The sequence below is a fragment of the Musa acuminata genome, chromosome BXJ1-8 (assembly GCF_036884655.1).
Source record: "Musa acuminata AAA Group cultivar baxijiao chromosome BXJ1-8, Cavendish_Baxijiao_AAA, whole genome shotgun sequence".
In the NCBI taxonomy this organism is placed as follows: Eukaryota; Viridiplantae; Streptophyta; class Magnoliopsida; order Zingiberales; family Musaceae; genus Musa; species Musa acuminata.
Window position 1 is genome coordinate 4135476 of NC_088334.1, and position 25864 is coordinate 4161339.

Below are 25864 nucleotides of genomic sequence, written 5' to 3' on the forward strand. Positions count from 1 at the left end.
ATTTAATTGGCAGCGCCACTTTCTTTGACGGTGGCCTGCTTTCCCCACTATGTTCCTTCTTTTTGATGCTGTATTCCTTCATCCTCCTCTCGGTGGAACTTTTCCTCCAAAGAAGATTTGGCCGCAGAGGAAAGGTAAAGTGAAGAATTGGCTGGTCCACGATGAACAGGAGAAGGCACATCTTCCTGCTATGTTCCGGTAGTCAACTCATCAATCAGCTTCTCTTTGGTTTGGTCACCACAGAAAATGCCGGCACTGTGACAGTTTCTCGGGGTTGAGAATTCAAAGCTTATGTTGTTTCGTGGGTATTATGTCGACAAGAATTATACGGATGTTAATGTTAAATTTAACCGTCAATGTGATGTCCAAAAGTTAGCTTCACATAATTGACTTTTTTCCAGAAGAAGTTTCCACATCAGACCTGACGCAGCCATCCATAATCACATCCAACACAAAGGTTGTGGAGCACTATTGACCACTCTTTTGACATGGCAATCATTCAAACAACAGAGTGGTTGGTTGGCCGACTCTGTGAAAAGCACTTTGGGTGAATGAAAAGAGAGAGAGAGAGAGAGAGAGAGAGAGAAAAGATCAAGGAGCATATTTGTTATTTGAAGGACTTGCAAGTGAGAGCTGCTACTTGATGTTGAATTCCATTAACTCTGCGTATGCGTATGACATGTTTGATATTTTGAGTGACATAACATCCAGAACTGCACGCATTTTTTAGGGATTCCACCTTCCAACTCATCAAAATTGTGTAGCTGGACCATGACATTTGTTGGTGAACCTTTATACGGTGGTCGATGTGTCAACATGGTTCGATCTAATCCCGAATGTACAAGGTTGCTCGTGCGGATGCTCGGGTCATGTCGACGTCAAGTCGGGTTAGGTCCAAGCGTCATCTCCCGAGCGCGGTTCTCCCTCGACGGGTTGCTTTTGCTTCGTTGTTGGTTCCTACACAAAGATCGAGGTCGGGAGGAAGATTTCCTGACTCGATCCCTCCGAAGTTCAAGTCAGTATTATGGAGTTAAGGAGAGTTGAGTGTCCTGGATTAGCTTTTATACCTACGAGGATGAGTTGACCATATAGGGTCAATTAACTATGATCAACTTCTCGGGCGATCGATTTAAGCTTTTGTGCGAGCGCTGACCGACCTGCACGGATCGACGCTGCACGACGTCACCTCGAGTTTTCTGAGATGATTGTACCGTGACGATGACGTTCGTAAGGAGGGGGCGACGAGCAGTACCGCTTGTCACATGTGTGCTACGTGCCATATCGAACTTGAAGTTTTACGTCTGCATCGTCGTGTCTGCTTACCCGGATCAACGTGAATGATACCAAAATATATCATATCAACACTAATGAGATAGAAAGAGCAAGTTGGGTTGCCTGTGTCTCTTTCTCTTTGATATGTTTCTCCTCTTAATTTATTGTTTGGGGGAGAATGTGAACAGTGTGCTTTGAATCACAAGGAATGGAGGGTGGAGAGACGTATAAGCTGTCAGCTGGTTCTACTCACCAACAAGTCGGCGGCAGGATTTGTAGTTTCTTGTGATAGGGTACAGGTTGCTCATGTTCAACCACACAACTTGAGGAGCAACAACTCACTAAATATAACACAGTTTGAAGGCTGCAATGAGATTCCAGGCTTTACCTCTATGTAAAAATGGCCCTCCTCCTGCATTTAAGATGTTGTTTAGGTGACATTGCAGACTCTTTTGTACAGCATAAGAACCAGAAAATTGATTGTGGTACTCAAAACTGGCTTCTATGTGTCTTGTGGCAAACAACAGAAACACATGAAGAATCCACATCGATCGACCACATCCCCAGCCTTTCAAGCTCCTTCTGTACCAAAGCTGATGCCATCTCTTGAGACCAGAAGACCATGTTCATTTTGCTCTCCGTGCGGTTCATGGTGATAGCACCTAATTTCACACCAACGGCTGAGTCATCAACTCTCACATCAGCATTATCATCTAAAGCTTTCCTAGCAAGATACGCAAAATTCTTGTGTTCCATCAGGTGGGAGTTGCTTCCTGTCAGGGACTTGCATTCTGCCACCACCTTATGAATGTAATCATCATTCCACATCTTCAAGGAAGGTGGAGAGCTCTTCACAAACAACAGCCCCACATCTTTTACAACAACAAAGTCATAGGAGGGATGCGGCAACTCGGATAATGAGCCACTACCTGGAATCATGTTACCGTCTATCAACCACAAGTTATATCCTAATTCCAGGCACTTCTGAACTATAGTGGCTTTAACCCATATCTCCCTTATGATGTCTGTTTCATGTTCATGATATACTGACTTGTCGTGCCTAATGCTAGAAATCAACTGATCTGCATCGATTACAGGATATCCTCTTCTGGCAAGGTCAATCAAGAACTCTAGATTGCCACCAAGGAGAATGAAGTTCAGTGAACCAGCTTTTTCAAGATTGCAAATCAAGTTTTTAGCAATCCTCTCTGTTGTCTGGTACAAGCTTATTACGATTATTGTTTTCTGCTGCTTCAAGGAGTATAGTAAGGACCTGAGTCCACTAAAGTCGCTCACAATTCTGCCTGGCAGTGTTTCTGTGAAACAGAAATCATACCATTTTAAGTTCCTCAGTGGCGGCACTTCCCAGAGATTGAAACTAAGAGATTCATCTACCAACAAACTTGAATCAGGACCAACCGTCTTCCCATAATTTACACCTGCATCCCTGTGAGAGATGCTGAGTGCTCTTTCTTGTTCAAAGTTTGTATAGATATTGTAGTACCCTCGGGAATGGATGAATTTGATGAACCAAGGAGTCCAAATTCTCTCGCCAAACCTTTTGTACCATCCTGTTGTCACCTGCAAATATAGCAAAAAGAATGAAGGATAAGAGATGACATTCTTGTAATAGTTGATACGCCAAAACATGAAATAATAGGACAGAAGGAGAATGCAAAATTTTAAAGTAAGGAGTCCTTAGTGTGCCAATGAGGCTCCTTTTATTCGGAAAATCTCCTGTACTCAAAAACTTTAGCAAAACTTCTTTTGCTGCTCACAACAAATAAGATTACCATGCCTTGAAGAATTGGTTTGATTTCTTTGGATTTGTGCTCATCATACCACAGGCGGAATTCCTTCCATGGTTTTGGAAAAAGAAGCTGACCCCATGTGCCAACCATCTGGTATAAGAAAATTCGTGTTTCACTGCCCACTTGCAGCTTGTTTCCATTTTTACCTGTAATTTGTATATAATGAGAGTCATACATGTACCATAAGCCATAAGCCAAACCTTTGCGTTCACAAAAAAGTAACAAGAAATTGGTTTCAGAAATAACTGTGGAGTGCACACCAGACTTCTATGGTGAAGAAAATGAAGGCAAAGAATGCAATTAAATAATGCTTGCACCCTCATCTACTGCTTTGTTATCATCGTCCACAAAACCACTCTGTAACTGCTCCAGACTGATATATAGTTCAACGAAACAAATCATAACAAGCAAAACTAAAATTGCCCATTGTTGCAAATCCAACCATCCAACTTTAAAAAAAAGAGAAGCAAGTCCGACTGGTAGAAAATACTTACAAATCAACGAAAGAAATGGTCTTTCAAAAACAAAAAAGATTATAATCTGGTTGCTATGAGAATAAAGAAGTGTGTCCTGCAACTCGAGGATATTCCATGGAAGGAGGTGAATCCAGCTTTCATGACATAGCAAAGAGATATAAGGAGTCCAAACATTTGAAGAAGGTTAATCTCCATTGAGAAAACTGAACTCCCTATATCTTCTTTAACTCCATTGAGTTGATACTTCTGATTGAACAGAATTCCAAGAGAAATTTTGCAACAACATATGCAATAACATGGCAGCAATAGTGCACTAATAAATGAAAAGTAGGTATATACCTAAAAGGCAATCAACGAACTGCTCAAAGTATCTGGTGAAAATGCATCAGCATCTATATAGATGACACTGTAATAGGAGTTTAACTTATGGCTTCTTACTTTATGATGACCGCAACCAAATATTCGAAAGTAAATTTTCAACCTGAAATCTGATACGATGGTGTCAAGATCAGCAACATAATTAATTAGAAGAAGAAGAAGACGAAGACAAGAAATCCCAATTGGAATACACCCTGGCCTTAAAGGCAGGGTTAAGCTGGATGAAAAACTAGATAAGTTTATTGAATGCGCAACAGATTTGTATGATTCCATCGAGCAGTTCTGTAGATATATGATATTGATGAATATTATAGACTACAATAAGGCAAGATGGTGTACTATGTGATAAAAGTGCCAACTTTGACAAACCTAAATCCTTCTGAACTTGTATATCATGTCATTTTCCTGCCTAAATTAATCCCACGAATTGCTTTCTTGAACATCTCAGAAAGATCATCCAAAAGTCGGTTCCATAAGAACTAGGCATAAGCTATAACACGAAGAGAGGAAAAGGGTTCATCATCATACCAGCAACGAACCTCGGCCGCTGCAGAGACGCCCCATAGATGGACGGATCGTAGTTCGCCGGGTCGTAGTAGTACTTCAAGATCAGCCCTTTCAGGAACTTGTAGTACAGCGGGGACAGCTCGAGGTCGTCCTCCACCACGAAGGCGAACTCGTCATCGGAGCTCGGCCACCATGCCTCCAGCCACTGGGCCTGCAGCCCGGCATTGGCCGTCCGGTAGTGCACGATCTTGTCCCCGTGGGGCCAGCGAAGGCGGTCGACGAGATACAGGATCCGGCGCGACTCCTCCAGCTTGCGGTCGAGGATGGCGCCGGAGGAGCCATTGAGCGGGCGGAAGTGGTCTACGAGGACGTGGAGGTGGACGCGGTCACCGGTGTAGTCGGCGGCGGCGAGCGATCGGAGACATCGACGGAGCGAGTCGATGCGGTCGAATGTGAGGAGCTTGATGATGAACGTGAAGCGAGGATTAGGGTTGGGGCTTGATGAAAGGAGAAGGGAGGAGGATGAGGAGTGGTAGAAGAAGAGGAGGAGGGCAGAGAAGGAGAGGAAGAAGAGGAGGGGAAGGAGCGGCCTCCGCTTGGGTTGCATTCTTTGGGAACTAATCATTGGGGATAGCGTTTGAAGGAATCATCTACCGATCGTCCGCTCGAGGACGCACTTCTCCTCCTCCTCCTCCTTGCTTGGAGCGCAGCCCGACGGGAGTGGTAGAGATCTGAAGTCCCCCATCGATCGCAGGCCGGTAAATTTTGCCCGGTTCATTTCTTTCCTTTCCCCCTCTTCCCGGTTCAATGGACTCGCTGTTTGGTTCAACTCAAGCTTGGGTCGGGTCCTAATAATAGGACAAATTAGAATCAGATACTGTCCTAATAAATAGCAGCAGCTATCACTTTTATTGCCGAGTTGTACGGACCGAGCACCGTTCACTTTGCCGGATACCAGTGTACATGCTCGTAAGGTTGACGGACTGGAGACGACATAAACCTGTAGAAGGTCGATCACCAACAGAGACTTCCACATGACCAAACCTTAAATCTTGATTACTAGATACTAGATGTAGAACATCGATCGGATCTCATGACTTCACGCAACAAACGATGAACATACTACAAAGAGACACTGCACTGCATCCTACTGAAAACAGATTGATCCCAGCAAGGCCTAACTCATCAGCCACTGCTACCGTCAATGGCGTCAACAGCAACATCATCGTTGCCGGTGGCGTTGGCAGCAGCAGTAGCAGGAACGCTGGTGCTTGTGCTACTACTGAGGCTCAGCATCATTTGCCGGACGCCTCTGGCATACTCGAGCAACTTGTCGATGGCCGGAATGGTCTCCTTCACCTCATTCTGCTCCTCGAAGTCTCGCAGCCATGCATGGAACGCAGGGAAGGATTCAGGGTCGACGAGCTTCACCTCCATCACTTCTTCGAACACGGCGAGCCAGTAGGAGCCGCACCCGAGGACGATGTCCAACAGACCGATCTTGTCGCCTCCAAAGAACCTCCTGCCCTTGAATGCACCGTCCCTTATCTCGCACTCGAGTAGCTTCAGGTTCTCGTGGACTTGGTCGACGGCCGCCTTCTGGCCTTCGCCTGACGACGAAAACACCGCTCCGACCGCCGGCGCAAGCTGCATTTGCAACAGGCCCAAGCTAAGGATAAATCCAATTTGGACGTGAGCGTAGATGGGATCACCTTATCCTCAGCGAAGTGGCACCAGAAGCGGGCAACGGCGCGCTCGAAGGGGTCGGCGGGCGTAAGCGGGTTGCCGGCCCAGGTCTCGTCGATGTACTGGAGGATGATGACGGACTCGACGACGGGGCGGTCTTTATGGAGGAGGACAGGGACCTTCTTGTACACGGGGTTGTGGAGGACGAGGGCGGGGCTGACGTTGACGACGTCCTCCTCCTGGTAGTCGAACTCCAAGCCTTTGAGCTTGAGAGCGAGCTGGACGCGGTGGGTGTGGGAGTCGGCCCATGAGCCGAGGAGCTTAAGAGAGGAGTGCTGATCCATCAATGCCGATCCTTGGAAGGAAGGAGAAGGCAAGGGGTCGATGCTTCTCTTGATCTCTTGTATGGCTCAGAAGCTTTAAAGCCTTTTTATAGAAGTAGAAGGGAGGTTAGTGTGTGTGTCACACGCAGAAACCCTAATATCGATCACTTGGAAGACTTGTAATAGATTGTTTCTGAACTTAATTCCTTCAGAGACAGAAAACAAACTGGACTAAAATGGTGATTATGACCAAAGGAGATGAGTACTGTGTGCATATCTGAAAGAGATATGGAGAGGTTGAGAAGCACAGATCAAGCACATAGAGGTGGGCATGCAGGAGGAGGATGGAGGTAAGCCAGGCATGTGGATGGAGTCAGGTGGAGTGGCATAGCATTATGAGGGGAGGGGGAGGGGAAGTCTACCACCATTTCTGCCTGCTGCATGGTACGCTTGTCTGTACTTGGCCACATACGCCAATGAGATGTTGCGATCATTAGCAAAGGCAAAGCTCCATCGGAGTACACAAGATCAAAGACTCTCTCTCTCTCTCTAAGTATAAAGATCGCCAAGATCAAACATGGTTATGACCAGCCATGGAAAAGTTCCTGTCCGTCCATGGGACACTTCTGCATGATATCTCATTTTGCCCTGTCTTCATCCTGCTCCAAACGCTCTCATCCACAACACGACACCAACACCACTTAAAGGAGCAGTAGCTCTTAGTGGAAACAGAGCTTTAACGCAACCCCACGTCGAGTGGGGGGGAAGGGGGTAACGTGTGGAGGACGAAGGTCACCAGCTCCCCTGTCCTGGCACAGCCACAGGCAGGCGACGGTAGGTCGCCCTGTAAACCCTCGTTCACGTCAATTCCACACAGCAAAAGAAGGATAGGAAGATAGTGGGTGTGGGGGGGGGCCTTTCATGGCCACATCCATCTTTCCGTAGAGATATTCTGATTCCTACCACCCCCCACGTCTTCTCATCTCTCACTGTTCACCCTGTTCGCTGCGGGCTCGGTGATGAATGCTGCCTGAGATGAGTAAAGCAAGAAACTTCTCTTCTTTGGATGGGAATCTCTCTTCTCCTAACACTGATGGCTCAGTGGCACTGTTCCAAGGTAAGGATGGGGAGCAGAGTGATGCACTTTTTACTGGAGCCCATTCCTCGACTTCCACTGCTGCTGCTGCTGCCAATTGCTGCAGTTTTTCTCTGTACCCTTTATAGGACATTGCCGGACAAAGGAGCTGACAGAGCCCACTCTTTTGTTCTCAATGGCACGGAAGTGGCTTGCGCTCACCACGAGAGCTATTGCTTGAGTGGACCAGACGAGTCTCCCTTTGAAGGGAACAGAGCAGAGCTCTCTGTCCATGGGGATGTGCATGCAGGTTTGCACGCATACACAACACAAGCAATCAGCACTAGTTCTGATGACAGTTTGATGGAACAAGGAATTTTTGGACTGCAGAAATCTCTCAGGTTATATAAGAACTGCAAACCAATCTCTTGCTACCAATCAATAACCAAGAACATAAGTACATTTCTTCTCCTCTACTCTTCCTTTCTTTTTTTGTTGTTGTCTCCTTTTAAGCTTTCATCTGTTTAATATATTGCCAAAAACATAGAAACTATCATCTAAATCCAACATATAATTGGCTACTAGGCTTTCTTCATGGAAGTCAGTGACTGAGAATTGTAGTAAGAAGCTATTGCTCAAGAAAAGAAGTATCCAAGAGTCTGATGGGCCAAGCAATGCAGTGAATTGCATGTCACCATTAGAAAAATGCTCCAGGAGTGGACCAAGCATTGTTTTTCTGCGTGCAGTGGGTTAAGAGAAGTCAGACTTCTTCCTCCTCCCCTCCTCATTTCTTGTCCTTGTTGCAGCAAATCAACCACTTCTCCTTGTCTAACTTGCTATTCTTATTGATAAGGTTCAGATTGAAACGCTGGCATTCTCCTTTCTTTTTTGGCAGACTCAGGCGGTCTCCAGTAAACTACTGACTCTTCTTCTGGTCTCATGATGCGAAGTGGGAAACATGTCTTCTCGGGTTGGACTTGCACAGATTTTACTCTTCTTCGTTTCTGCATGTCATGATGGATCTTAATTACAAGAGGTGGAATTGCCTGCACTTCCTTTTGCTCTTCTCACCTGTTGTGTGGATGCTTGGTGACCCACTGTGGACTTGGCATCAGTTTCCGGCAGAGGGGACCGGCATTCCTTTCCCACACTTGTTGCTGGGTATTGAGCCCAGCCACGGAGGAATCGTCTGCATCTGTTTACCCTCTTCGCATGCTTGTCTTGATGCCTTAGCCACGGCCAGCACGTCACTCTGAGCCCGAGACCGAGCCATCTCAAACTGAGAACACGGCGGCCGGAGAGCATCTCTTCCATTCGATGATGTGATGAAACACATGGGATCCGACTGTTATTTTATGCCCTCTTCCACCGCATCATCATCACCATCACCATCATCATTATCCCTAATGACAAGGTGAGTGCTTGCCACATTAAATTGGATTTCAATTTAATATGTCTTTTCAAGTATGTTGCTAGTCTTCTCCAATTGAATCTTTCTCTATATACTATCTAACATAAAATGTCAAAAAGGATCTCATGAGATATACTATTAATATAAATTTATAGAAAAATATAAATCAAGAAAATATAAAGGCATCTTGGAAAAAATCACCCTAAACAAGTCTTCTTAAGCTCCACAGATATATCATTGTTGGCCTTTCCAACAGCGAAGAGATGGTTTCCGGTTATATTACCCGTCACTATCACTAATGTCCTGCTAAATAATGATAGCATGATTACTACATTTAATCACACGGTTTGTTTCATTTAGATTAATAACGATAAAATGTTGCTACCAAAATCAATAACTTATCCTCTTCCCAAGGAAAAGGACAAGCGGTGCAGAAACCCCTACAGAATAACTGATTCGGATAAGGCTAAATGTTGTCCATAGATATTTCATGTACTTTTTACATGACATATATATAAATATATCATGCGATGAGTTACCATCATCCGCATCTTTGTCTGAAACGTGTGTCATGCAACTTGTGCATCTCGTCTTGTTTGGGTCATGGATTGCATGATATCCCGTCCATTCATGACACTGTTTCACCTACATCTCATAGGCATGTTAGATTAAGAGAGAGAGAGAGAGAGGGAAAAGCAAGTATAATTTTGATTCTCGTCGGACGAATGATCAGAAACTGACACGTGAAGAAGGACAAAAGTAACTGCATCGAAAGGCACAAGATCATGATGATCATCGAACGTCAGGGGCACGCAGAAATCATCCACCGTCCATAGTTCTTGATTCCCTGGGCCAACGCACGAGGACCACGACAAACTGGTAAAACCATTTACGACACGAAGGCCACCCTCCACAGTGGAACACAGACGTACACCCAGAGCAGGGGATCCGGCGGGCCCACATTTCTGGCCACGAAACTCAAGCCACGTACGCAGAGAAGCAACCAGTCGAGGGGCGATGAACTGCGTCAAGCATGCCGCGGATCACGTTAACGTGGCGGTCGTGGCGTCACCATCTGCTAGTTCGGGCGATCGAGTATAAAGAGACTGGAATTAAACATGATGATAGCAGCCGTCCCTTCCGGTAGTATGGTCATCAGTCAATAAAATAACCGAAATAAATGTCACCTCGCCGTTCCCAGAACAAACAACCTGAGCCAGAAATCAGAGGGAGAGGGAGAGGGAGAGAGAGAGAGAGAGAGAGGAGCCCAAGAAAACAAAAGAGAAAGATCCACCTCGAACCCATCTCCTTTCCTCTACTTCTCGTCTCTTGGAATTCACCCAATCCGTGCTGCTCTTAGATCAGCGCAAGCAACAGCAGCGGCGGAAGAGTTTATCGGTTGGAAGGGCACTTCGATCGGTAACGGATCTTGGATAATCCTTGGGGTTGTAGGAGGAAGAAGGGGAGGAGGGATGAGGGAGGAGGAAGAGACGGAGTGGTTCGCTCGCTGGGAGGAGCACCTGCCGTCGCCGGAGGAGCTCACGCCGCTGTCGCAGACCCTCATCACCCCGGCCCTTGCGATCGCCTTCGACATCCCCATCCCCGCTGACGGCAACCCCAGCCCGATCATGTCACCGCACTTTCTCCACCGCCCGCTGCCCCCTCCCGCCTCCCCCCACCTGCCGCCGCCTCCTGACTTCGAGACATCTGACCTCAACTCCGCCTCCGCCGCATCCGGGAGCGGTGGCGGGGGCGACGAGCCCGCCCGGACCCTCAAGCGGCCGCGCCTCGTCTGGACGCCGCAGCTCCACAAGCGGTTCGTGGACGCGGTCGCCCACCTTGGGATCAAGAACGCCGTCCCCAAGACCATAATGCAGCTGATGAGCGTCGACGGCCTCACCCGCGAGAACGTCGCCAGCCACCTCCAGAAGTACCGCCTCTACCTCAAGCGCATGCAGGGCCTCAGCACATCCGGCGGCGGCGGCGGTGGCGGCGGTGGCCCGATCTCCGCCTCCGACGCCGCCACAGACCAGCTCTTCGCCAGCGCCCCCGTGCCCCATCATTTCCTCAGTCGAAGGCCGGTCGCAGGGCTCGGTGGGCCTGATCCGTTCCTTCCGTATATGCCGGTGACGGCGCTGCAGCACCACCAGCAGATCACGGCTGCCATGCAGCAACAGCAGCACTACCACCAGAGGCATCTGGGGCATTTCGGATCGCCAACAGGCGGCGGGGGTTTTGACCATGGGTTTCTGAACAGGCCAGCCGTTTCACAATCGGGGATGCATCAAATGCTAGGAGCAGCGCCGGGTATGGGGTTGATGCAGTTAACGCCCTCGTCTGCGGCTTCTTTCGTGGATGATCTGGAGCCTGCAAGGGGAGGCAGTGGCGAGAGGAAGGTACTGACCCTTTTCCCGACCGGTGAGGACTGATTGGGCTATTCTATCATTCCCATGTCTATTCTAATTGTCATTATTAGTGGGCCTCAGTCGGAAAATTATTAAGGATCAGTTGATTTCTCTTAGATAATGTGATTCTCCCGGGTATGAGTAGTAATGCTTGAAGCATATCGTTTAAAGTCCTAGGATTCTGAATTCGTCTGCTCATATAGTGTATTGATCTGGCATTAGCAACCAATGATATTTGTTTCTACATCATCACATTCTGCTTACACTGGATGCCTTGTTTCAGTGCTTATTGACTGCAAGATTTGGGGTTAAGTCCTAGGGGATTACTGATGGATAACAGGTTTATTTTCTGAATAAACAAAGGAAAAAGCTTTGTTTATACCTTGAGAGAGGGAGTTAGGAGTTGAATGATACATGGATACTCTTATTGCTAGTGTGCTATTTGATCCCTAAGCCTCTGCTTCTGCAATAAGTGTACTTAATAAGTGATTACAGTTTCATTAGTTTAAGTTCTTCTTTTCCTTCTCTATCATGGGTTTGAGGTGATTTGAGTTTTTCTTTCTTCTCTAGGTTAGCTTTGTAGGTGATGTTTCCTTATTTAGTAGAATATTAACAAGAACAATGTCAACGAGGGTGGCACCTTTGGGTAATTATTGTTGTAAATTGCATGACGGAACATTTCTGTTTCATGTAGGCCACTTTTATGTTAAGGATGTTTTCTTACGCCATGACTGTCATCTGAATCTAGAGCATATGTTGCTGTCGTATGGAAATCCTTTTGTGTGTGATAGTCTTCTATCTTCCGTTAGATTCATGTCATTCCTGCTTTCAAAGAGTTGACTTCCTTGACGAGAGAGATTTAGCTTGGCTTTACAAAAAAGGGATTTATGTTGTAGTTGTATTACTTTTCCATATTTATTTAGGTTGTAAAAACATAGGTCCGGTAGCTTCTAGTTCAGTTCTTTCCTAGAGACTTGCTGATCATTATAACTAATGGTCATCAATTGCCCTTTTGGTATATATTACAATAGGATGAAGCCAGAGCTATTGATTCTTAGGGGAACACTGATTATTGTAATTATTTAGATAGTCAAGGAAATAATTATAGGAAACAAGTACAGAATGAAACGGATCAAAACTTTTTATCACAACCCTTTCTATATTTACAAAATTTCAGATCAAGTCAGACTCAATAGAATCTGATCTGTTCCCTTTTGTATTTTAAAGACCAGCATTAATGTGATTATCAGACAAAATCAGAACATGGTCTGGCTCGAAAATATACGGCTGCCAATGTTGTGAAAGCAAAGTGTCGTAGGCAAGTTGATCGTAAAGATGGATTGGATGTACAACTAGGTGAGGGTGCAGATGCTGGATCTCAGTGACACTGATAAATCTCGACTGTGATAGCTCAAATTAAGAGAAGCACTTCCACAGCTTTTGGACTTGCCATAAGCTCTTCAAATTAGGTTAATTTGAAGAGCTGGATGAACAGAATCTGTTGGTTCTAAAAGTTCTGAATAAAGAGCACAATATACCCAACATAGCTATACATTCTTAAGCAAGAAATGAAATTCATTGGAAGAACATCAAGATTCATGATAGTGCAAGACCTAATTATTGTGATGATAGGCTCACAAAGCTCTATCAGCCATGCTCATTTTTTGAATATAGTACCCTTTAAATATGTTGTGCTATGACATCCATTCCTTCTTTTGAAGGAACATTACACCCTTTCAACTCAGAAAAATATGGGTAACCTATTACTAGAAGCTTGTGGTGTTTTAAAGGAGGAGGTTAAGCAGTGATTTTCTACTTTTTATAATATTTTTTGCTTTCTGACACAAATGTGGTGGGGAAGGCATGTCAGTTTGTTCCATTGAGTTTGTAACTATTATATAAGTCCAAAAGATCTTCAAAGCATAGGATGATATTGGTTCTAACCTATCATGAGAAAGTACCTAGCATCATCTAGACAGTTGCATCTCAAGAAAAAACATCTAGTGACGATCGCATCTGATTTGATATTATGTTCAAAGCTATATATGACTGACAAATTATTTTGTTGTCCTTATCATGTTCCGATCCGAATTGATGTTGCTCACCATGGTTAAATGGGTAATATGGACTTTACTGCTAACTAATTCTGCAAGATTATTGGTTTCATAATGAATAATAAGCTTATATGGATAAAACTCGACAGAGAATAAGCACAAGATGCTAAGTATTCTTATTCATAGTCTTTGAGGTTGGTTAGGTCAGAGAAGGTGTTTTATCTATGGGAACACGTATTCGGGTGAATACTTTGAACTTTCTAGTTTCTAGAAAGTACCTAGAACCAAAGTTTGCTGTACCGTATCGTACCGGCGTTTCGACCCGGGCTCGGTACGGTATGGTACCGATGTACCGGGCGGTACATCAGGACGTACCGAGTGCCCTGGTGTATCGAATATTTTTGTATTTTTTCCATACTGTAGCACTGTAGCGATACCGGGCGGTCCGCGTACCGATGACTTGTCGGACCGGTATGTACCGTCCGGTACGGGCGGTACATTTCGGTACGACAGACCTTGCCTAGAACAATTTAGAAAGTTACATCTCCTGTATGTCAACTATCACATCTGAAGTGATATATTATGTTCAAAGCTATTTAAGACAAATTGTTGTTTTTTTTATTCTTATAATATTCCAATCTGAATTGACATTGCTCACCATGGTTAAATGCGTGCGTAATGTGGACTTTTGCTGCTAACTAATTCTGCAAGAGAACTGGTTCCGCAATGAATGAGACCTAATGTAGATAAAACCTTTTAAACAGAAAACAAACATAGAATGTGTAGAAAAATTCCTAGTCATTTGAAGTTAGGGCAGTGTTGGTGTTTTATCTATGGGAACATGCATTTTGGGTGAAAATGAAAACTTGCAAGCAACAGGACAGAAGGTTGATGGAAAATCTATCGTGGTTGTCATCCACCAAAACTGCTTCGAATGAAAGATTGTTGACTACTTCCTGTGACACCTGAAATTATTTGCACAGGTAAAATGTAGTTTCCTTCTTCTTCTTTTTTTTTATGAGACTGTAGTGTGGAATCATGTGTTTTCAGTGTTTGCCGGTGACTAAGTAGGAATAGTTTTTTGCGGTGTGTATCTTTCTTGAATCATTTAATCCTGCAAATAAAGATTGCACCTATGTGACCTTGTTTTTATCTTTTGAAGAAAAAAGATTTGCTTAGACAATCCTTTTTCGCCAACAGAAATCATGTGGGCTTTAGGATTAGGAATAACATGGCATGAATCTGCAATCGAATCATTAGATGCTTGCTTAATGGTCAACAATGAAAATAATTACGCTTGGGACTAGCATATTCCAGAATCTTTGGCATAAAATGACTTGGGATACTTTATTATTATTATTATTATTTTTCCAAGGAAAAATAAATATATATTACTGAATCAACCTAATACAGATTGTGCTTTGGACATCAGCACGCAAAAGGTAAAGAGCATCCTGCACTATTTAGTTGTCAAATATATTCTCATATGCTGGAAGTGCCTTTGTGTGTGTGTGTGTGTTTTCATGTTGATCTACTACACATGGGAGTCATTTAGCGGTACAGTTCTTAAACAATAAAAATGTTTTAAACCGTAAACTAATATTTTATACTCTTTTAAGTTTAGATCACCAAATGAAGTGTCAGCAACTTGGACGTCCTTTGATTCTGAATCGTGCACGAACACACGCATCATGTCTCTCATGTGTAGTACCAAACCAGAATCCAGTGCAGAGCATGTTCTGGATGCTTTAGATTACACTTTTGAAACTTGGTACTTTAATGAAAATATACATTGGCCCACCCGGGTACCGTTTTGCCCGGATTCCGGTGCATGATGTTCTTCGTTAGTTGGTTCCAGGTTTGGGATTTGTTGATTCTGCTTCTCTTTCCCAATGTATTGGGATGAATCGAAATGATGTTGAGGTTGAACATTGGTTTTCAATCTTTCGCGGTGTGCCCTGTACGGAGTACAGGGCAACAGAGTCACACCATTCACATGCATCTCAATATCCGAATTGTACTTGCCTTGCCACAAATTTTGGATTTTTATGTAGCATAGATAGATGTTGCTGTAGAATTTGGTTGACACTGCTCCAAGAGGAAAGGAAAAGCAATAATACTTTAGCAAATGGTTGTTTATAGTAATTGATAGCGATTTCTGTATTGTTCCCCTCAAACTCTAAATGTCGGACAAAACTTACTCATCAAATTGTTAGAACAATGACGTTGAAACTTAAAATAACTTCTTCTTCTTTTTTGTATTTAACTCTTTTAAATTTGTTTAAAATTAAACTACTAAAGAGTATTTTAGTTATTTTAATTTTTAATACTTTCGAAAATGTAACAATAACTAAAGAGGTCATCTGAAAGACGGTAATGTAAATTCTGAACATTTGGACATGTATAAATGTTGTTTAAAGGGTCTAATAGAAATGACGATTATTGTTGGCTTGTATCATTCAGCAGGGTAACAGAAACAAACGCTTGGATGTATAGTGCTTGTATCATTCGTTAGGGCATTGGGTTCTTGGTAATTGTGGCTTGCTTTGTCATATTGTGAGAAAAAGATATCGGAGCCTTAGTTCAGATAAGATCTTCAGTGATGAGCAATCACCCTCGGAGACTCTACGCAATGGCTTCTAATGCTGGAAGAATTTTAGCTATAGTTCAATTGCAAGATACTAATTAGTACAAAACAAAATAGAAGGTAATGAATGATCTATTCATGCAAAAACTAGCTAGGAAATTGTTCGACGTTGAAGTGCACATTTGGGCTTCATTCGCAGGACTATCATACATAGCACAACAGATTGAGTTTTGTTCTCAAGATTATCATGCGTAGCAGAGCACATTCAGTTTCTCTCAAAAGACTATCTATCAAAGATAGCACAACATGCCTTGGAATGCAGGTAATTCTGTGTTGAAGCTGTCATGTTATTTGCACCACTAGTAACAGTAGTTATTGCTAATCCTTTGGTCTATCTGTTAAGTTTCATGCAGAATTTAGTTCATCTTTTTTTTAAAAACAACTGTTGTAGAAAAAATCATGGCCCATGTTACACTATGCCTCTGTCATGCTTGTGCTAACAGGATATGCCAAAGAATTAAATATGAGATGATTCTAGAGTGGGGATACCATTGATCCTTCGACAACACATTAGGTGTGTTTTGCACGTTACTGGTGTATGTATGCTACATCTAATATATGCTTAAAATGCTCAACATAGGTATGAGAGGCTGATGAAGGGTTTCTTTGTTTTGATGGATCCAACATTTAACGAAGACCGGATCTGGCTTGTCCTCAACAAAGAGATGGTTCTAATCTCCTAAAGTGATCCAAAATATTATTTTCATCTTGTTAAGTTCCATCTCACTTTTCCTGAGGCTCAAAATAACCTCTAATAGCATCAAGAATTTCGTAAAAATCATTTGAGAAGTTAACGAGTGCTAGAGCACAAGGTACATTTTGTGATGTTCGGAAAACTAGCGCATAATCGGTGATAGTGTATGTGGACATTGAGACTGCTCCAAGATGTATGGAGCTTCCAAGTTAAAGTTTGCTTGAACATCTTTCCGAGTGGATAGACTAGTAGCATTATGAACACAAACACCTCGAGTGACCGAATTATTGTTCATTGAATTGGCTTCATTACTCTTATATTAGGTCAAATGACAATTAAGTTAAAAGTAACCTTAAAACTAAAAGACTTACATAACTTAAACTATGCTTTAATATAATAAAAAGATGTCAGAATTCCTCTTTCATAGGATAATAGTTTTCTATAGGTACATTAAGAGACAAAAAATATTATTTTATTAATATATATAAATTATAAATATTTATTATAATTTATTTATTCATAAAAAATATAAGTCAAAAGTTGAGAAATATTACTATAACCCACTAGCATTCATCAAATGTCCAAATGAGCACTCCCCCGAAGCAGAGAGAGAAGCTTATCCTACGAGATGAGTTTATGTTCTCCCAATAATGGACGGAGACAAACTCATATCACACTCCTAATAATGAATAGAATGGTATCCCTTACTCGCAAAAATAAGGATATATTTATTCTAACAACGAATGAAATAATATATTAACAATGACTTACTAATCTTTGAAGGGAATCACCCTATCTACCCTCGATAAATAAACAAAATTATCTCATATTAATCATATTTATATCGGGATGAAATAATATATTAAAATATTTTAATTTATATTTTTAATATTATTAATATCAGATAATATTAATCAGTCATCAATTAACTTGAATTCTAACTTAATATATTCAATTGAACTCAATTTAACTAGAATATAAATAAACTGAAACCATCTTAGATATATATAATTTAAATTAAATAAAACTTAATTTAGGTTAAATAAGCTTGAATAAGCTAAGACCGTCTCAACATGAGCATACTTGAATAAATTAAAATAGATTGAGTTAGACTGATACTAGGCTGAGTAATCTAATTTGGTTTAAACATGCCTAGTAAACATGACTATGCTATGCATCCATCGAAGAAAGTTTGGCTAACGCTTATGGATTAGTCATGTGCACTGCACATGCTTGTCTATATTGGGTTGAGTCAAGCTACGTACGAGTTGGGTCGTGATCTACTGGCTACGCTTAATCTGTTGGCTAAGTTTATGGTCCGGGCTAACCTACTGACTGAATTTAACATAAATATTAATTAATTCTATTAATTTTAAATTATAGCATCATGGAATTATAATCAAAACAATCAAACGAGCCGGATCCAACAAGCAACGTATATAAAAGGAACTAAATAGGGTTTCAGCTCCGTTCTTGATCGAGATCAAAAGAATAGAACGAGCCGAATCCAACAAGCAATGTATATAAAAGGAACTAAATAGGGTTTCGGCTCCATTGTTGATTGAGATCAAAAGAACGAAATGAGTCGGATCCAACAAGCAAGCAACGCATATAAAAGGAACTAAATAGGGTTTCAGCTCCGTTCATGATCGAGATCAAAAGAACGGAACGAGTCGGATCTAACAAGCAACGTATACAAAAGGAACTAAATAGGGTTTCGGCTCCGTTCTTGATCGAGATCAAAAGAATAGAACGAGCCGAATCCAACAAGCAATGTATATAAAAGGAACTAAATAGGGTTTCGGCTCCATTGTTGATTGAGATCAAAAGAACGAAATGAGTCGGATCCAACAAGCAAGCAACGCATATAAAAGGAACTAAATAGGGTTTCAGCTCCGTTCATGATCGAGATCAAAAGAACGGAACGAGTCGGATCTAACAAGCAACGTATACAAAAGGAACTAAATAGGGTTTCGGCTCCGTTCTTGATCGAGATCAAAAGAATAGAACGAGCCGAATCCAACAAGCAATGTATATAAAAGGAACTAAATAGGGTTTCGGCTCCATTGTTGATTGAGATCAAAAGAACGAAATGAGTCGGATCCAACAAGCAAGCAACGCATATAAAAGGAACTAAATAGGGTTTCAGCTCCGTTCATGATCGAGATCAAAAGAACGGAACGAGTCGGATCTAACCAGCAACGTATACAAAAGGAACTAAATAGGGTTTCGGCTCCGTTCATGATCGAGATCAAAATAATAGATCGAGCCAGATCCAACAAGCAACGTATAAACGTGAATCAAATGCTTCAGAGAGCACACAGCCAGACATCGCATATCCCATAGAAAGGAAGACATAAAAAGAGGAAACAAGAAATCCATCATCGGTTTCGATCACTGCCTTATCCGGATCTAAAGAACAAAACCAAACAATCGAGTCAAAAGCGCAAAGAACAAACCTGAAGGCTTCCCAAGAACCACGCAGACCAAAAATAAGAAAAGCGAAATCCATGTCCAAAAGTCCAAGAATCGAGTTGAGACCTGAAGCGAGGCGAGGGTTATACAGGAGGGATGCGGGAGGAGCTCAGCTGCGCCAATCGACTTCGCTCTCTTGGACGGCGATGAGACGATGTGTTTCTTAAGGAGCAGACTGTGTGACGAGCGAGCGTTAATTTCTTGATCGAGAGGAGGGAATATAAAAGCCGTTCCGATTCGTTTCAACTACGAATTACATTACGACGGATCCGTCCCGAACTTAGATCAGAAACTGATCTTGATCTGGATCCACACAATCATGACCCTCCATTTAAGGATATATATATATATATGATAAAGTGAATAAGAAAAGTATATTGATAAACTTCCTGATGAGGGTGATAATTACGATAAGACTCACGTGACATCAACTGCACCCGCCTCTGTTGGCTTGATGCGGCACCTGGTCAACGTGGACCGGAACGCCTACCAAGGTGCATTAACGCCCTGTTCAGGTTCGATCCCTCAAGTCATGCCAACGGTAACGTCAAACGCTACCAGAAGTACGATCTCGCTCCTTGCGGGTCAGCACATCAGACAACGGTAATTCTCACTATAAAAACTCTCGCACTCCGAAGGAAAGAGGGGAGAGGGACTTAGCTAAAGAAACCCCTGCGACTACCCTCTAACTTGATCGTTGGAGGGGTCGGGCCGAGCATCCCGACCCGACGACCTTTGTGCAGGTGCGAGGGCGGAAGTCGTCCACTAAACGCGCAGGCAAGGAGTCCTCATCCGATGGAAACAACGACCCCGTCCCGATCGGGACACCGAAACCGACCACCTCAGCAGTCTTGTAGGCCACGACCTAAAGTTGTTCACAGCAACACTTCCTGCCACAAATTAGAATGCACATCATTTTACTCACTAAACATTGCCAAATGTCATAAAAGATCTGTGTCTTCGATCTAATGATCTGCCCGCATACTTGATAGTGTTAATATGAAACCGTGCTGTGTTTGGTGGCCTCGATGCAAATAATTCCACGAGGCCCGTTCCCTAATCTTAAAGCTTGAAGTGGCGTGTCTGCCAGGATGCTCTCATGGCCATTCAAGTATTTAGAGGATGATCTCAGGAGTGACGTGCCTGCGAACAAGACGGGCTTGGCTTGTACTGAGACTCGGATTTCTCCTCGGTCACTCTCGTGTGTGTCAGAGAGAAAGAGAGAGCGCACTGTCATCTCCTTGCGAAGCTGCTCAACTGCTTCCTTCCCAGCCTTATCTTATTTGGTTCTTCTCCCCACTTTGATCAGAAGAGGGCACTCGGAAAGCTCGTGTTTGCTGTCATGGACATCCTCTGTCCACAGTCCCTCATCCTTTTCTTCCTCCTCTTCTCCCTCTCTGCCCTCTACCTCTTCTTCTTCTACTTTAGGAACAACTGTCGTTCGGCCGGCGGCGGCGGGTGTGCATATCCCCCCCATCTCAGCCCATACCCGTTGATCGGCCACCTCCCACACTTCTTGAGGAACCGCCACCGCATGCCCGACTGGATCGCCGAGTCCCTCGCCGCCACCCCGACCAACACCTTCGTCCTGATCCGCCCCGGTGGCATCCGCGGCGTCTTGACCGCCAATCCCGCCAACGTTGAGCACATCCTCCGCGCCCACTTCGACAACTACCCCAAAGGCCCCCGTTCCATCTCCCTCCTCCACGACTTCCTCGGCGACGGCATCTTCAACTCTGACGGCGACGCCTGGCGCGTCCAGCGCAAGACCGCCAGCTTCGAATTCAACACAAAGTCCCTCCGCTCCTTCGTCGTGCGCTGCGTCCAGCGGGAGATCCTCTCCAGGCTCCTCCCTTTGCTGGAGAGATGCTCGCTCAAGGATGCTGCCTTCGATCTGCAGGACGTTCTGGAGCGCTTCGCGTTCGATAACATCTGCAACGTAGCATTCAACCAAGACCCCGCCTGCCTCGCGGAGGATGACGACAACGGTGCCCGCAACAGCTTCTTCTCTGGCTTCGCACCCGCCTTCAGTGACGCCGCCGTGATCAGCGCCGGCCGGTTTCGCTACGCCGTACCGAGACTCTGGGTCATAAAGAAGCTGCTGGGTGTGGGTTCAGAGCGGCGGCTTAAGGAGTCGATCGCCAAGGTCCACGACTTCGCCATGCAGATCATAAGGTTGAAGAAGAAGGAGAACATAGCCTCTTCTTCGTCGCCCCAAGCCGAGGACCTTTTGTCCCGGTTCATCGCCAACGAGGATCACTCCGAAGAGTTCCTTCGCGACATCGTCATCAGCTTCATGCTCGCCGGGAAAGACACCACCTCTTCGGCGCTGACCTGGTTCTTCTGGCTGCTGTCCTCGCAGCCAGAGGTGGAGGCCAAGATACTGGACGAGATCAGATCGGTCCGAGCGCGGCGTCCCGACACGACCCGCACGGTGTTCGACTTCGAGGAGCTCAAGGAGATGCACTACCTCCACGCGGCCATAACGGAGTCGATGCGGCTGTACCCGCCGGTGCCGTTCAACTCGGTCCATTGCCTTTCCGACGACGTCCTGCCGGACGGGACGGCGGTGAAGAAGGGGTGGTTCATGACGTACACCTCGTACGCGATGGGGAGAATAGAAACGGTATGGGGGCCGGACTGCAGGGAATACAAGCCGGAACGGTGGCTGGAGGAGGAGACGAGGACGTTCCGGGCGGAGAGCCCGTTCAAGTACCCGGTGTTCCACGGGGGGCCGAGGACGTGTCTGGGGAAGGAAATGGCGTACATCCAGATGAAGTCGGTGGCGGCGTGCATGGTGGAGAGGTTCGCGGTGGAGGTGGTGGACAAGGAAGCATGCCCGGAGAAGATGAGGTCCTTGACGCTGAGAATGAAGCGTGGGCTGCCGGTGCGGCTGCGCTCGCGTGAGTGAGAGATGTGCGGCTCATGAGTTGGTGCTGTGGTTGTTCGCCTTTGGTTTCCGATTCGAATTGGAACATTTGTCCACATACCTGATGAACTCGAAATGAGCGGTGGATGGTTCCTCGGCCACCGGATGGTTAGCTTATTTTATGGTACAAGGAATCAAGCTGACGTAATTTTGTTGTCGCCTTTGTGATGGAGTCATGTGAGTTAATTAAGAATTATTTTTATACTTTGACTCCTGCAATATCACGATTTTTTTAATCTAATTAAAGATTATCTTTACTTTTCTAATATTATAATTTTTATTTTTAAAAATTATATTAAATAATTATTTTTTAAAGTTGTATGTTAAAATGATGCACATGATATCACTTGTTAAATAAATCACCAAACTAGTAAAATGGTTATTTTATCTCACCAACCGTCTTGATCATACACCAGGTGAGGCACAATTGATTTATAGATAGTTTTTATGTTTTAAGTAGTTTTAGTTATGTTGTAAGTAGTTCTATCTAAATGTTCATGATCTAAAAGGTTATTATTATAGGATTCCTATACCCAACTTAATCATGGGTTACATGAGATGGTAAGAAAATTACCATTAGGTTCTTTAAATAATGTCATGGTTCATGAGACAAATGTGAGTCGTCTTGAAAATATTTTGTAAGTGTTCTTAATTTTAACTTTTGTTTAATACTATTTTGGTCTTTTTGATTAAAAGTATTCTCTTTCAATTATATCATAGTATTATGTTTTTATCAATTTTTTACTTCTCCATTCCCAACATTTATAGTATCAAAATTAGGTTCAATTTGAATCGGACATTATGACTTTCAATAGTAATTGTAGATCCAAACGAAGAAACTAAGCGGAGAAAAAATAGAAAAAACAACTTAAAGATATTATTCTTCATTCAACCAATTATACATAAGATAGTCTTTTCAAGAATTATAGCAACTACAATCTCAAGACAAGCTTAGTTGATACTTCAAAATGAATTTCAAGACTCACCAAAAGTGATTACGATAAAACTTCAGACCCTTCATCATGAGTTTAAAATTTTATTTATGGAAAGTAATAAATCTATGTAAAATTTTCTTTCTCAAGTGACTAAGAATATTAGTGAAATAAAATCTTATGATAAATATTTTCATGATCATATTATTATTATAAAAGTTTTGAGAAATTTAATTTTGGAATTTGATCTTGTTTAGAGTTAAAAGATTTGTTTACTTTTTTATTTGATGAACTAATGGGTTCACATAAAGTAAGGTTAAATGGATCACTTGATAAAAGATATAAATATACATATATATATATATATACATATATATATATATATATATATATATATACCATAAGGTAAAATGTTAATGTTATGGATTTTATTTCCCCATAAAACACCATCTTAAATTGATCTTGTAAGAGAATAAAATAATATTAAATATTTCAAAAGTTATTAGTATTATTACAACTAAAGAAATTTTAGTCGTACTGCTTATTTCTCAATCGTGCAAGTGAAATTAATATTGTTCATCTTATTTTGTTTTTAGTTAAAACTCCTCCTAACCCCAAGTAATGCCATGTGATGATTTCATACCTATCCAAACATTAAATCAATCAACTATGTAACGATGTAAGACTCACTATGATATCTCATCAGAGACATGATTCTTGTAATTGTAAAAGTTGCAATTTTATACCATAATATTAATACTATTTTAAAATATTAATTTGATGACGACATATGTTAATAATTCCAAACCTTGTCGAATATAATTTGTCTGTCGTCATTTTTATGATCGAAATGGGCCCAAAACCGAGAACGACTTTCGACCAATTCACACGCCAAAGTCTTCTCCGTTATCACACAACTTTGATCTCACCCAAAGTCTTCTTTATTATCACAAGACGACAACACAAAATAGTCTCACCGCCCACGTCGAGAATAGCATAATGCTACGTTTTGTTTCAAAGCTTGCGACGTTGCTGAGAAATTACAAGGGGTGATTCCCACGTTAATATTATTATTATTATATATATAATATAAATAAAAGAAATAAGCATGCATGGTAGGTACCAAGTAACCATCACATTAAATTTATAACCTTTGTTAGGTTTTAGTGGAGGGTGGATCGATGGTCAGCTCTCGGAGTCCATCACATATAATAAATTTATGATGTTGAATTGTGTCTGATTTAATTAGATCACCCTTTTTTACTGTTCCTCGTTCCCATAGTCGTTTCTATTCCAACACGGTAGCTTTCTGAGGTCAAATCCAATGTGGAAGGTTCTCAGTCGGTTTTCGTGGTCGTGCACACTGTTGACCGGCGTGAGTAATTACTCTCACATTAATTATAGTCAACCACACAAGTGGACACTGACCACGTGGCGTCAACTAATGCCTCCCTCTCTCTGCAATCGCAGTGAAGCTACGAGGAAGAAACGTCCCGACACGTCTATATAGCTCTTCCTTCCTGCCCTCCCCCTTCTCATCGCAAGTCATCTCCTCCTCCTTGGTCTCGGTGTTTGTGACAACTGGTTGAGTGAGTGCAACATGGTTGCGGAGGGGACGACAGGCAAAAGGGTGGTGGACGAGGTCTCCGGCTGGCTCCGGGTTTTCGACGATGGATCGGTGGACCGGACGTGGACCGGACCGCCCGAGGCCCTCTTCCTCATGGAACCGGTCCCGGCCTTTGACACCCCTCGCGACGGCGTCACCCTTCATGCCCTCCCTGGTGACCCCTCCCTCCGCCTCTACCTCCCTTCGCCGCCGCCCCCTGAAGGGCGCCGTGAGCCGCTTCCTGTTTTCCTCCACTTCCAGGGGGGCGGATTCTGCATCAGCCGCTCCTCCTGGTTTATGTACTATCAATTCTACGCCCGCCTCGCTGCCTCCGTCCCAGCGGCCGTGGTCTCCGTCGAGCTTCCCCTCGCCCCCGAGCACCGCCTCCCCGCCGCCATCGACGCCGGCTTCGCCGCCCTCCTCCGCCTCCGAGATCTGGCCCGCGACCCGGAATCCGAGCTGCTCCGCTCGGTGGACTTCTCCCGCGTGTTCCTTATAGGCGACAGCTCTGGGGGGAACCTGGTGCACCTGGTGGGTGCGCAGGCGTGGGAGGAGGAGGAGGCGTTCTGGTCGCCCCTCAAGGTGGCGGGCGGGATCCTGCTCCAACCGGGGTTCGTGCGCTCGACCCGGAGCCGGTCCGAGCTGGAGCTCCGGTCCGACTCGGTGTTCTTCACGCTGGACATGCTCGACAAGTTACTCGCTCTGGGGCTGCCAGAGGGGGCCACCAAGGACCACCCCTACACGTGCCCGATGGGGGAGGCGGCGCCGCCACTGGAGACGGTGAGACTGCCGCCGTTCCTGGTGGGCGTGGCGGACCGCGACCTGATAAGGGACACCAACCTGGAGTACTGCGAGGCGATGAAGAAGGCGGGGAAGGAAGTGGCCGTAGTGATAAGCGAGGGAGTGAGCCACTCCTTCTACCTCAACAAGTTCGCCGTCGACAACGACCCAACCACCGCCAAGAGGACGGAGGAGCTCATCGCCGCCATCAACGACTTCGTCCGACGCCATTGATCCATCCATCTCTATCCGCCTCTGCCGCGATCGCCTTTTCTGTCGCTATCAATAAATAAAAGTAGTATTCTCATGTGATGTGGAAGTGCTAAATATGTGTTTTTCTGCAATCCCCACAATTGCCTTCTTCTCTCCGTTTAAAAGAATTCATAGCATTAATGCTCGTCAA

General features: G+C 44.0%; 5 protein-coding genes across 5 annotated transcripts; 3 read left to right on the forward strand and 2 right to left on the reverse strand.

The window, feature by feature from the left end:
- Positions 1–1498: 1498 nt before the first annotated feature.
- Positions 1499–5208, reverse strand: LOC135587121 (uncharacterized). Its single transcript, XM_065078146.1, has 3 exons — positions 4466–5208; positions 3066–3229; positions 1499–2853 (listed from the first exon to the last, which is right to left on the reverse strand). The coding sequence occupies exons 1-3, from the start codon at positions 5067–5069 to the stop codon at positions 1762–1764; spliced, it is 1860 nt and encodes a 619-aa protein (XP_064934218.1). The 5' UTR covers positions 5070–5208; the 3' UTR covers positions 1499–1761.
- A 271-nt stretch (positions 5209–5479) lies between these two features.
- Positions 5480–6822, reverse strand: LOC103994318 (glutathione transferase GST 23-like). Its single transcript, XM_009414643.3, has 2 exons — positions 6157–6822; positions 5480–6091 (listed from the first exon to the last, which is right to left on the reverse strand). Exons 1-2 carry the CDS (start codon positions 6472–6474, stop codon positions 5630–5632), a joined length of 780 nt encoding a protein of 259 aa, XP_009412918.2. The 5' UTR covers positions 6475–6822; the 3' UTR covers positions 5480–5629.
- A 3245-nt stretch (positions 6823–10067) lies between these two features.
- Positions 10068–11596, forward strand: LOC135587122 (transcription factor MYBC1-like). Its single transcript, XM_065078147.1, has one exon. The coding sequence runs from the start codon at positions 10412–10414 to the stop codon at positions 11366–11368; it is 957 nt and encodes a 318-aa protein (XP_064934219.1). The 5' UTR covers positions 10068–10411; the 3' UTR covers positions 11369–11596.
- An 8828-nt stretch (positions 11597–20424) lies between these two features.
- Positions 20425–22347, forward strand: LOC103993739 (cytochrome P450 CYP94D108). Its single transcript, XM_009413913.3, has one exon. It carries the CDS (start codon positions 20557–20559, stop codon positions 22123–22125), a length of 1569 nt encoding a protein of 522 aa, XP_009412188.2. The 5' UTR covers positions 20425–20556; the 3' UTR covers positions 22126–22347.
- Positions 22348–24596: 2249 nt separating this feature from the next.
- On the forward strand, positions 24597–25864 carry LOC103993738 (carboxylesterase 15). Its single transcript, XM_009413912.3, has one exon. The coding sequence runs from the start codon at positions 24676–24678 to the stop codon at positions 25693–25695; it is 1020 nt and encodes a 339-aa protein (XP_009412187.2). The 5' UTR covers positions 24597–24675; the 3' UTR covers positions 25696–25864.